At 37.8% G+C, this 12,224-nt stretch overlaps 2 protein-coding genes across 2 annotated transcripts; both read right to left on the bottom strand.

The window, feature by feature from the left end:
• Positions 1 to 3,536: 3,536 nt before the first annotated feature.
• Positions 3,537 to 4,043, bottom strand: LOC108999114. The gene has a single exon (XM_018975912.1). The coding sequence runs from the start codon at positions 4,041 to 4,043 to the stop codon at positions 3,537 to 3,539; it is 507 nt and encodes a 168-aa protein (XP_018831457.1).
• A 1-nt stretch (position 4,044) lies between these two features.
• On the bottom strand, positions 4,045 to 4,611 carry LOC108999115 (UPF0481 protein At3g47200-like). Its single transcript, XM_018975913.1, has one exon. The coding sequence runs from the start codon at positions 4,609 to 4,611 to the stop codon at positions 4,045 to 4,047; it is 567 nt and encodes a 188-aa protein (XP_018831458.1).
• Positions 4,612 to 12,224: the final 7,613 nt, after the last annotated feature.

Genomic DNA, 12,224 nt, shown 5'->3' with positions numbered 1-12,224 from the left:
TGAGGTTGAAGAAGATGAAGTCTGGCCAAAAGTCCCTAGAGTCATGTGTGCGTGTCCCTTTTATCTTCTGACCCGTTTGCTTTATATCTCTTTTCTTGCTTTATGTCAAATCATCCATTTTTCTTCATTGACATATTATTTTTCCTGTAACGCCACAAACCCGGGTGGCTTGGAGAATTACTACTTGTCACTTAAAAACATGTTTCCCAACACAACTAAAATAAATCTCCAAAAATTTTATTAGCAAAACTCAATCTCATGTATTCTAAATAACCACCTTGAAAACTCCACAAAGTCATTGCCGTAGCAAAAATAAACTAATGAGTCCACAGTCTCCCGATAGTCATAACAAACCAAACTAATAATTTCATAAGTCTTACTAAACCCAAGATATAATTAAATCTAAGAGACATTATAACTAAATGACATCAGAATTCCTTCTTCTAACATCTTGTCCTCAGCTTAAACATGCTCACCAATCTAATATAGGTCCTTAGTTGGACTCTCCACATCATCTGAAAAATATTATGAAGATAGGGGGTGAGTTATCAATAACTCAGTAAGCAGAGGACATATGCTAGTGTGCAAACATGAACATTTACAAAGTATAGCATGCAGAACAGAACATATTTTCAAAAGTAATAGAGCGATGGTTTTAAAACAAGTAAAAACCTATAGTAATTTGGCATAACATAAACTGAGCATCATCATCACATCAAAACAGAGCATCTTATAGAGCAGAGACCAAGTTTCACCCCCGTGGTAGGGTTGTGCTATTCCTGGTGGCCAAACCGGGCAGAGATAGAGGTGAAATATTTTCCTTATTCTTCTCGGAGCCCCGAGTGTGCACAAAGGAAAGACCACAATAAAACCACTTTGTTTCCAAAGTGGGTACACTCAGAGATAGAGAAGTTGGTACCAACCCAAACAGAGCAGAGCATAGCAGAGTAGAGCAGAGACAGAGTCAGATATAAAATCAATACACCATGCCAAAGGTTTTCAGATGCCATATCAAAATAAAACAGAGTACCAAAATATAATCAGGTCATTCTTACATACTGAAAACAAAAGTCGGAGCATCTTTCTAAATAAATGCACAATTTTTCAAAATTCTCAAATATCGCTCTTTTTCAGATTTCAGAGACATCATAACAAAACTTAGCTCATGTCTACGCAATGCATGTCAGAAAATAATTTTCCTTTTCCACACAGATTTCATGAGTATGCAAATAAATGACCGAGGTTGGTTTTGTTTTTCCCAAGTTCTCATTTCATCACAAAATATGCAAAGTTTTCAGAAAATCGACCTCAGTCTCAATAATTTGTGTAAAGTCTAGCATAGGAACCTCGCTTACCTGAACTTTTTTAGATCTTCTGAATATTTCCACAATCGTGCTGAATAAATACCAATTGTCACCTATACGGAATACTAAAGGTTTACTGAACTTCAAAAATGACAAATAAAACTCTCGATCTACTAATTAAAATCATACTACAGAAAATAGCTTTGATAAATATCCAGTTATCAGAAATCTAATAAATACCCTTATCATCAAAATTAATGATCTCGACTTATCATAATATAATTTTATCAAAATATGGCAAAATAGCTTAGATTCATTTTGAAAATTAACTTAATCATATTTAAACCTCATATCTCTATAAACTATTATTAAAAAGATAATTTAATACTACCAACATATAATGTAGTAGGAAATTCATAAATTTCTTTAAACAATAGTAGTTCATAAAAAAATAGTTAATAATATTTAAAAAAAAACTCATTGCAAACTACTAACCATATCTAAATTAAAACTATACAAGGTTTATTTCATATATCAGGCTTAAAGTGCTTAAAAAAATAAAAGATTAAAAAATACTTACAGTTTACTACCCAAAAATCAAATTGTAAGAATATTTAGTAATTTAACTTGAATCGGCAAATGTAAATTCTTATGCTTCAAACAAGACCCACTTAACACAAGTTTAATATGAAAACGGTCGAATATGAAACCATCTAAATGAAGAGGGGTGTTTTTGGAAAATGAAAACATCAACATGCATGCACGTTGGGTTCGGCTAGAAAAAAGAAAAAGAAAAGTGGGACAAACCAAAAGGAACACCTGGATCAAAACTAGGCAACAGAGAGGCATACTCACTGAGGGAAGATGAAGGCGTGATGGGACAGAGAGCTGGACAGGGATCGACGGTGGTGAGCACGGCGGCCTGGCATGTGAGGGGTGGAGGTCGTGCATGGTGGTGCAACCATGGATGAAGGATTTTAGCACGGCGTTGATAGTGGTCAGAAGACCGACTGTGTCTCGAGCCCTCATCTATCAACTACGAATGGCCGAGCGTGGGGACACTTGGAGCAACGGCTGGTGGTTCAAGATAGGGCTCATGGTGATTGGGTGGCTGCTCGAGTGTGGCAAGGGCTGCACCGTTCGACGCTTGTGGTGGCTAGGTAGCTTGCGGTGGGTTCGCTTGACACAAGGAGTTGCGGTTTAAGGTGAAACTGGTGGTGGGTTGCTCTATTTTTGGCATAGCAAATCAGAGGAAGTTTCTGGGCAGTTGGGGCGCGGTGGTTGGGCTGTTTTCATGGTATTTCTGACGTGAGGCAGCACCTTACGAGGTGGTTGAGGAGGAGAGTCATTGTCTGATTCGCGGAGGAGGGATAGACGCGTGACAGCGCTGATTCCTTTTTGATGATGATCTTGACTGGTTCAGTGAAGGCCGACGAGTGCGTGGGACAGGCTTTCGTTGAGGACACGAAGGTGCTCGGCCGTGGAGGCTGTCCCGTTGTGGTTGGATGGTGGAGTTTCCAGTTGCCTAGGGATTTGGGGCGGAGAAGATAGATAAAAAAATAAATAAAAAAATAAATAAAAAAAGTTTGAAAGGATGGACGGAAACGAAATAAGTGGAGATAATGGAGATTGGGTGGAGGAATCTTCGGAAGTGTAGAAACTGAAATTGAAAAACGGTTGAGAAGATAAAATGCAAGCGGCAAGTGGAAGCTCATATCGAACGACGTCGTGGGGTAGGGGAGGTTACTCAAGTGCGTGAAAACAAGAGAGAAAAAAAAGAAACAAGAGAATCCAATGAACGGCCTTGGGTTTAATGGGCCCGGGTGCTACATTTCCCATGTCTGAAATACTGCGCTTCCCATGTGGTTGTCCCCTCTTTCCCTCTTCATTCCTTCCTTTCTCCTAATGGGTATTCCCCCCATGGACTTTACATATTCATATTATTGATTTCCAACGAATTAGAAAAGATCATATATTCTCAACAATTATTCATTTAACTTGATGGTTTTACTACTCCTACAATTAAAAATCAGTACTTATTTCTCCAAAAACTGCGAGAATAAATAAATATTCATATTTTATTACCAAATACAGACCGACTAATCTTCATACAAGGCAAGCCCCTAGCCCATGAGGGGTACTACTGGCACGAGCCACCAAGGGGCTAGCTTTAAATAAACAAGCTTAATTAGAATTATACAAGCTTTAAAATACATTAAAAAAAAAACAAACTTAAAAGTACTCGAGCGATAGGACAGAGCATGCAGATTCAACCGCAGTGAGGATTAACCCAACAACACTGGATATGGTAATAGTACTGGCCAAATTCGTGCGAAATAAAGCACGTTTCAAGCTAGGAATGAGATTCCAGGGATTATTATAGAATTTGTTCAACTCTTCAGCCATCGTGTGATAATGAGAGTTCATTTTGATATAGAAACGTTTTTCGCCGGACAGCTTGTTGATCATTGAAGTTGCCACGACGCCATCCAGCCAATTATCGATGATCTGCTCTCGTACAAGTACATCCAAATCTTTGTCTGTTTTGATAAGGAAACTTAACAGGGTATAGTAATCAGTAATATATGCCTCATCTTTAGGATAGTGACATTTCTCCAAGGCAACGAGGTTTCGAGCATAAATCTCCGTGGTATCATCTAACTGAAAGCGTGGGATTTCCAGCACTCCGTCCGCATATTTTAGTTCAAGAGGTGAGAGATTAGAGCTTGGTTTGCTCATCTTAAAGTTTCAATCCTACCTCATCCAGTTGGGTTGCACTGTACATTTCCTTCATCTTTTGAGACTCTCCTTTCGGTCGCCTTTCGCTAGGAGGCATGCACAAGTTTCTAACCAAGTCAGTGAAGTGCAATATTTTTGTCGACGGAGAATATTGGGAAAATTGAACTTTGTAATATTTGAACTGGCGAAAGGTAAGCCCAATGAAGGGGTAGTTTTTTGAGAGAGATGGAAATGCAATGTCATATATTTTCTCAATAATAAAGAAAGGAAGCTGATTTTCAAGTAAGATGAAGTCCATCTGCATCGTATTGCAGAACCACGGCTCTAATATTTCCTGGTCTTCGTCGGTCCAGTTTAGCGTCTTGTTTTTCCAGAAATACTCGATAATGAAGCTGGCATCAAGCAGGATCATTTTCACATATTCATCACTGTCAAGATATGGTATAGTCTCTGAATAACATTCCCGAACACTTTCTTCCGCACCATTTATAGTGCTCACTATATCTTCCAACTCTGTTTCGGCTCGGTCTCTGAAACTCTTGAGATATCTCAATTTAAACCTTTCCATCTCTTGCAATTTTGGGTGACCATGATAAAAAGGCCCTATTGATATTACCTGAGGAACAATAATTTGTTGTATTCATTAATGATATTGGAGTTTTTTTTTTTTTTTGAGATAAAGAAGTTTATTGGTGTTTTATTACAAATTTTTTTCAAATATAAAAACAAGAAAGTAATTGTCCCAACACAAAGGTTATATTCATTCCACAGTATCATTTTTTTGATAACAAATTATTTGTCGAAATTCCTCAATTTATGTGCGAGAGTCGTGAATTCATACTTTTTATTTTTCATACTGGGTTTTTTTCTTTTGGGAAACGTATATTTTTTGATGAAAGAGATGTATATGCTAGTAAAGAAAATCTACCTACAAGAAAAATATTCAACAGAACTATAACTCTTTCAATCAATTTGTTATTTTAATTATTTACTGTTATTCCATGCTCTTTGAAAACGGAGGCAGTAAATCATTCCAAATTTTTACTGCATGTGATTTATTTATTTACTTTTTCTCTGCTATAATTCTTTTAAACAATCCCCACAATCTATATCGGATCACCATTTTACATGCAATTTCTACGCTTGCTAGGATGGACTCATAAATTACTGGTTCCAAACACCTGTCTGTGCCCATTCATGCATCAATAGATAGGTGGTCCACAGATATGACTTCATTATCTCACTTACCTTCTCTAATAAAGACTGACCACTGATTTAGATGATTTTTCCTGATGTTGATGTAGGGTTCTTTGCTAACCATGCTTTACGATCAAGGATCACGTCATGGTGTCTACATAGATTTGATATGACAACTCGTTCTAGTTGGGTCGAACTCAGTGGGGATCCGGACATTGATGTGAGGTTCTTCTCCAACCAAGCTCTACAGTCATGTTGCAAAAACCTTATATATTTCTTTATCAAAATAGTTGTTAACAACTATTTGTTAACAACTATTTGTTAACAACTTTTGGCATTCAGTTAACTTATAAGTTTTGATATATCAAAAACCTTATAACTTTTGATATATTTCTTTATCAAAATAGTTGTTATTTTAATTATTTATTATTATTACAGGCTCTCTGAAAAACGAAGGCTGTAACTCGTTCCAAATCTTTACTGCATGTAATTTATTTATTTACTTTTTCTCTGCTGTAATTCTTTTAAACAACTTGAAATTTCTCTTCTGGATCTTGGAAATGATCACTAACAACCCCCATAATCTATATCGGATCACCATTTTACAAGCAACTTCTACGCTTGCTCCTGGGATGGACTAATAAATTACTGGTTCCAAACACCTGTATGTAGTCATTAATTTTTCAAAAGATAGGTGGTCCACTGATATGACTTCATTATCCCACTTACCTTTTCTAATAAAGACTGACCCCTAATTTAGATGATTTTTCGACAATACAACAAGTAGTTAAGAAGATAATTCGTCCCTGTCTGGTCGAACTCAGCGAGGATCCCACGTGATGTTGATATGGGGTTCTTTTCTAACCATGCTCTACCATCAAGGATCACGTCATGGTGTCTACATAAATTTGATATGACAACTCGTTCTAGTTGGGTCAAACTCAGTGGGCATCCATTGATGTGAGTTTCTTCGGCAACCAAGTTCTACAGTCATGTGATCAGGACAAGTTGTCTACCTAGATTTAACTTTTCATTAAGTTTTCTTCTATTTTTCAATATTGTTGTCCTGTCCAATATTTGAGCAAATAGAATGATAAATGTATGGATCGTGCTACAGCCCCCGCTGGGGGCTCCCGCTGGGGGCTGTAGCATATATTGTATGTGCTTTTTTTTAAGTTGTTTTTTATATAATTATTTTAATATCTTTTAATATTTTTTAAAAAATAAAATAAAATTAGAACATCATTAAAAACACTTTCTTAATCAAGAAGTAAAAAAAAAAATTATTAAAAAATACTTCCTTAATCACGAAGTAAAATAAAAAATCTTAAAAAAAATATTTTATATTTTACTTCATGATTAAGCAAGTATTATTTAAAAATATTATAAATTTTTTTATTTTTTAAAAATATTTAAAATTATTAAAAACATCTATATAAAAAAAGAATTAAAAAATACACATGATAAAATACACGAGCTCCAGCGGGAGCCCCCAGCGGGAGCTCCAGCATTTTCCTAAATGTATTATAGTTAATAATATTTTTTCCCCATAGCCAAACAATTTATTTCTAACAGCGATGGGTTAGTCATTTTGCATTTATATGTTAAATGACTAATCTAAACGACAATTTTGTTGGATCGTGTAAAAAGATGTAACATCCTGTATTTTAATATATTTTTATTGAATGATTATTTTTATTTATTTAAAAAATTTATTCTCTTATTTTAAGATTGGTTAGATTTTTAGTAAGTTTATTTTTATGATTTTAATTTTGTAAAAATTATTTTGAAGTGTTTTCTTAAAATTATTTATTGTTATGCATTTAAATTCTTTTCATATTTAATTAACTTATTGTTGGGTTTAATTATTTATTTTTATTTTAATCATTACGTTTGAATTATTTTATTTTACTTATGGTTTTAAAATTGTTTCCGTTGGATCATTTTTGTGACCCAAGATGTGAGGATTGGATCTCATTTCTTTCCCTCCATTTTTCTTCCCTCTCCTTTTCTTTTCTTTTTTCTTTTCTTTTTCTTCATTTTTTCTTCTCCTTTAGTTTCTCTCCCGCCCGCGACATCCACCCCCCTCTCCCTCTCCCTCTCTCCGTCCGTTTCCTTCTTCCCCCCAGCCCGCCGCCGTGAGCCAGTGGTGATCGACACCGCCCAACCCATTAGCTTCCCCACCGGCCGGCGACGCTACCCCTCTGATCTCAGCTCCTCCATCGCCGCCGTTAGCCACCACGAGTCTCTCCAAGCCACGGCCACCATTTGCTCTAGCGCTGCCGTTGCGCCACCTCTGGCCACCATCTTTTCACCACATCATCCTCGACCTCCTAGCAACCCAATGGACCCAACCCCAGCTCCGATCCGTCACCGGTGAAGTACTTCCAACCCCATTTCTGTTTTGGGTATTTTTGGACTTCAACCACCATTTGCGCCGCCACCCATGACAGCTGCATTGCCACTTCTTGCACCTCCGTAATCTTCCGAAAATTATTATATAGCGCTGTAAGTATTTTTCAAAGAACTCTTGTGATTTAAATGTATTTTTGCACTAACTCATTACACTGTATTGAGTTATTGATTGGTTTTGCCGGACTGAGTCCGAGGAGTACGGGGGTCAGATGGATTAGAGAATGAAGTTGTTTGTGTGATTGGATTGTGTTGACATTGTTGGTTGTTGGTTATTGTTGTCGTATTGTATTCATTTCATTTACACGCATGTTCATGTTTGTAACTGAAAACTGGATTTTTTACATGATTGCATGCATGTTCACGTGTTTATTTGAAAACTGGGTTTTCATGTGAGAAATGATTTTTAGTATGTTTGAAATGTTTGGATTGACTGGTTTGAGAAAAAGGGAAAGAGACTGTAGGGATGGTGGTAGAGTCCCGCCTGCGAATTACATATATATTCTTCCTTATGCGTATTACATCCAAACTATGTCACAACATGTAGGACGACCAATACGGCAAGTAAAAAAAATTACTACGCTTTGTCTAATTCAATTCTGTTGCACCTTGTTTTCTCTTGTTATTTTCCCGATCTTTGTCAAAATTGTTCGCTCTTACATGCACCAATTGTTCCACTATCTCTTCTCCAAACAACTCATTTGGTGCAATTTTGTCCTCTATTCTCCCATCAAACTTAGCACATTCTTTTCTCCATGCTTGATTTGCTGGTAGATAACATCGATGACCATTCTCCCATCCACATTACCGTAACATGCATCTGAAAAGATGTCGACGTGGATGCATCATAAGTTGTGACGCATGTTTCCCATAACTATTTTAGCTCTTCAATCAACGGCTGCATGAATACGTTAATGTCATTCCCAGGTGATTTCGGGCCAGAGATAAGTGAAGTTTACAAAAAGTTGGGCGCCTTCATGCACTTCCATGGTGGATGATTGTAGGGAATAAACACTACGGGCCAAGTGTTATATCTTGTACTCATATTCCCAAAAGGGTTGAATCCATCGGTTGTGAGTCCTAGGCACACATTCCGAGCTTCTATCCCAAACTCTGAGTATTGATTATCGAAAGACTCCCACGCAACTGAGTCAGCTGGGTGCCTGCATATATGCATCATCCTTAACTCTTTTCTCCCCGTGTCACCTCATATCATGAGTTGTTTTCTTACACATATTATCTTTGCGACTTAGGCCTCAAGGGAAAATACCACACCACCTTAACCGGCACGTTTTTCTTACCGTTCCAGCTCGACTCTCCGCATACAGGACATGCTTGTTTCTCCTCGTTCTCCTTCCAAAACAAAACACAATCATTCTTGCATGCATGTATAGACTTGTACTCAAATCCTAATCCATTTCTCAATTGTTTCGCTTCATAAAAGTTATTCAACAATGCAGACCCTTTGGAAGCACCTCATTAAATAAGTTCAATACCATGTTTATTGCTTTTGTCGACATCCCATACAATGACTTAATGTGAAGCAACCGCACAATAAACGACATTTTGGAATGTTTTGTACAGCCTGGATAAATCTCACTATAACGCCCAGTCCCAGAGGGTCCGGAGAGTTAACTCATATCACTTAAAAATCATTTCCAAATAATACTTTTAAAATAAACCAGAATCTCCATAACATATTAACCTATTTGTTCAACACAAATATCTATGTTCCTACATAAGGCACATCAGTGGTGTCTCATTGATATAGATAAATTTTTCCACAAGGACTAAAAATATCCAATACTCAACATACCAAAGCCACGTAAAATATCAACGCTACCAAAAGACTCTCCAAAAGTCATGGTACCCTAGGGCACATAGTCTTCTATGATCCACAAAATTTGCAAGTATTTCCTATCCCTGATTTCCAGCTGTTGCATCAAAATTATCTGAAACATATTATGGAGATAGGGGTGAGTTATCAACAACTCAGTAAGCAGAGAACATATACTAGTATGCAAACATGAGCATTTACAGATTTCATAATGCAGAACAAAACACTTTTTGTTTTCATAATGCAGGGTCAGAACATGTTATAAAAATATCAGAGCGAAAGTTCAAAAATATTCTTATTCAAATTCTTTTGGCATAGCATAACTGGCCGCCATCGTACCAGAGTATCATATCGCATCAGAGGCCATGTTTAACCCCCGTGGTAGGGTTGTGCAAACCCCGGTAGCTAACCGAGCAGAAACAGAATGTGAATCTTCCCCTTATTTATTCTCGGAGCCCCGAGTGTGCACACAGGAAAGATCACCAGAAAACCACTTTGTTTCCAATGTGGGTGCACCAGAAACAGAACAGTTGGTACCAACCCAAACAGAAGCCACTATTAGCACCCGTGGTAGGTCAAATAGGTCACCATCCACAAACCACATCCCAATTCAGAATGTCATGCCAAAAGTTTTCAGAAATCACATCATATCAGAATATGGAATACCTTCAGAACAGAACAGAATTTTCAGAAAGCATATCATATCAGAGTACAGACCATCTTCAGAACAGAACAGAGTTTTCAGAAATCACAAAACATTATTTTTATGCATAAACTTTCATATTCGCTCTCTTTTGCACAGTTCAAAAACAAAATGCAAAATAGCTCATGTCTACACCAGTCATGCCAGAAAATACTTTATTTTTTTAAATAGAATCTCATGAGTAATGCAGAAAAAAATAACTGAGGTATTTCAAATCTCTTTTCATAACAAAACATGCATATTTTCAAAAATCAACCTCAGTCTATTTTATTTTTATGCAAATCTAGCATAGGGACCCCGCTTACCTGGATTCTTTAATCTTTCAAAATTCCTCAACAAAGCCGAATAAATATTAATCGTCACCTATAAAAATCACGTAAATTCTGTAAATTTTCAATCAATCATGTATTTCGATATTTGAACCTAAGAACCTATTTTAAATCCTCAAAACCTAGAATTCTCATAATTCCTATAATACCACCATTATCTAAAACCACCAATATTCACCTAGTTGAATTCGTACCGGATAAGAGATTTAATCGAGCAAATACTAAAATAATTACAAAACTCAATAAAATGATTATTAAAATATTATTTACACAAAAATAATTATTTTATGAGGCTTCAAACAAAACACATTTAAACATAAATCCAAAAATATCACTCCTCCGAAAACATATATCTAGTACATACACTAAGGTAAACTGATAATAGTACTCATTTATTAATCAACAATTTACATATATATACATACACATATATATATATATATATAAAACTTATGAGGGAAAACTAGCGGTGAATGGAAACAGAAACACAAATAACAGAAACAAATAACAGAAGTAACTACGGCAGGGCTTACACCAGGAGAAGTTAGGGGCCGCGTGCGACGGCTGGGCTGGAAATACCGTGGTGGTACGGCTGTTGAGCTGGGGCGGCGTGTAGTGGTAAAGCTGCCTACGCTGGGCGGCAAAAGTGAGAGAGAGGCGGAGAGAGATGAGCGGAAGGGAGTGCGAGAGAGAGAGAGAGCAACCGAGAGGAAACGCATACGGCGGAGGGTCTGGGCTCACCGATCTACGCAGGGTGATGGGGATGTCACGACTGGCGGTTTCCGTTGATTTTATGGTGTTTTTCGGTGCAACCAGGTGCTGGTTATGCAGTGGTTTACGGTATAGTTCAGTAAATGCCCTGTTTTTGGTACAGGAAGCAGAGGCTTCTCCGTGAGGTGGGGTGGCTCTCGGTTTCGTGTGGCGGAGAAGCGGCTAAGCAGAGGTGTTATGGCGCAAAGCTGGGCGTGGAAGAGCTGTGGCAGGTGGCATCGAGGAGTTGGGGTGGCTGTAGGCGTGGCTCTGTTTCGGTTGTCTAAAGCAGAGGGTTTCCGTGGCTTGCAACAGATGCTATGCAGGCATTGGGTGGCGGCTGAGGTTCCGCGTGGACTGGGTTCGGGGATGTGGCTACACGTTGGTTTGGCTGTGGAAGTGGCGGAACTGCTGAACGCAACCGAGTCTTGCGGCTTGGTGCTTTACGGAAGTGTAGGGACTGGCTGCAAGGCCACGGTTTCTTGTGTGCTGGGGCGTGAAAATGAGGGCAGCGGCACATGAACTAGGGTTGAGAAGACCTAACTGAATGCAGCGTCAGAGCATGTGATAAAAAATATCAGAGCGAAAGTTCAAAAGTAATCTTATTCAAAATTCATTTGGCACAGCATAACTGAAACATTATATCATAACAAAATTTCATGTTTAACCCCCGTGGTAGGATTGTGCAAACCCCGGCGGCCAACCGAGCAGAAATAGAATTTGAATCTTCCCCTTATCATTCTCAGAGCCCAGAGTGTGCAACTAGGAAAGACCACGCAGAAAACTTCTTTGTTTCCAAAGTGGGTGCACCAGAAATAGAAAAGTTGGTACCGGCCCAAACAGAGGCCACAATTTTACACCCGTGGTAAGGTCAGAACAGAAACAGAATGTCATGTCAGAGGTTTCAAAAATCATATCTTATCATTTCAGATTGCAGAACATTTTCTTGATAG

The sequence above is a fragment of the Juglans regia genome, unplaced genomic scaffold, assembly GCF_001411555.2.
Source record: "Juglans regia cultivar Chandler unplaced genomic scaffold, Walnut 2.0 Scaffold_693, whole genome shotgun sequence".
NCBI lineage: Eukaryota > Viridiplantae > Streptophyta > Magnoliopsida > Fagales > Juglandaceae > Juglans > Juglans regia.
The sequence above is the reverse complement of the archived record's forward strand: the minus strand, read 5'-3'. Positions and strand labels throughout refer to the sequence as shown.

Coding starts and splice junctions, on each gene's coding strand:
- LOC108999114 (XM_018975912.1), bottom strand. CDS start 4,043: ATGAGCAAACCAAGCTCTAATCTCTCACCTCTTGAACTAAAATATGCG.
- LOC108999115 (XM_018975913.1), bottom strand. CDS start 4,611: ATGGAAAGGTTTAAATTGAGATATCTCAAGAGTTTCAGAGACCGAGCC.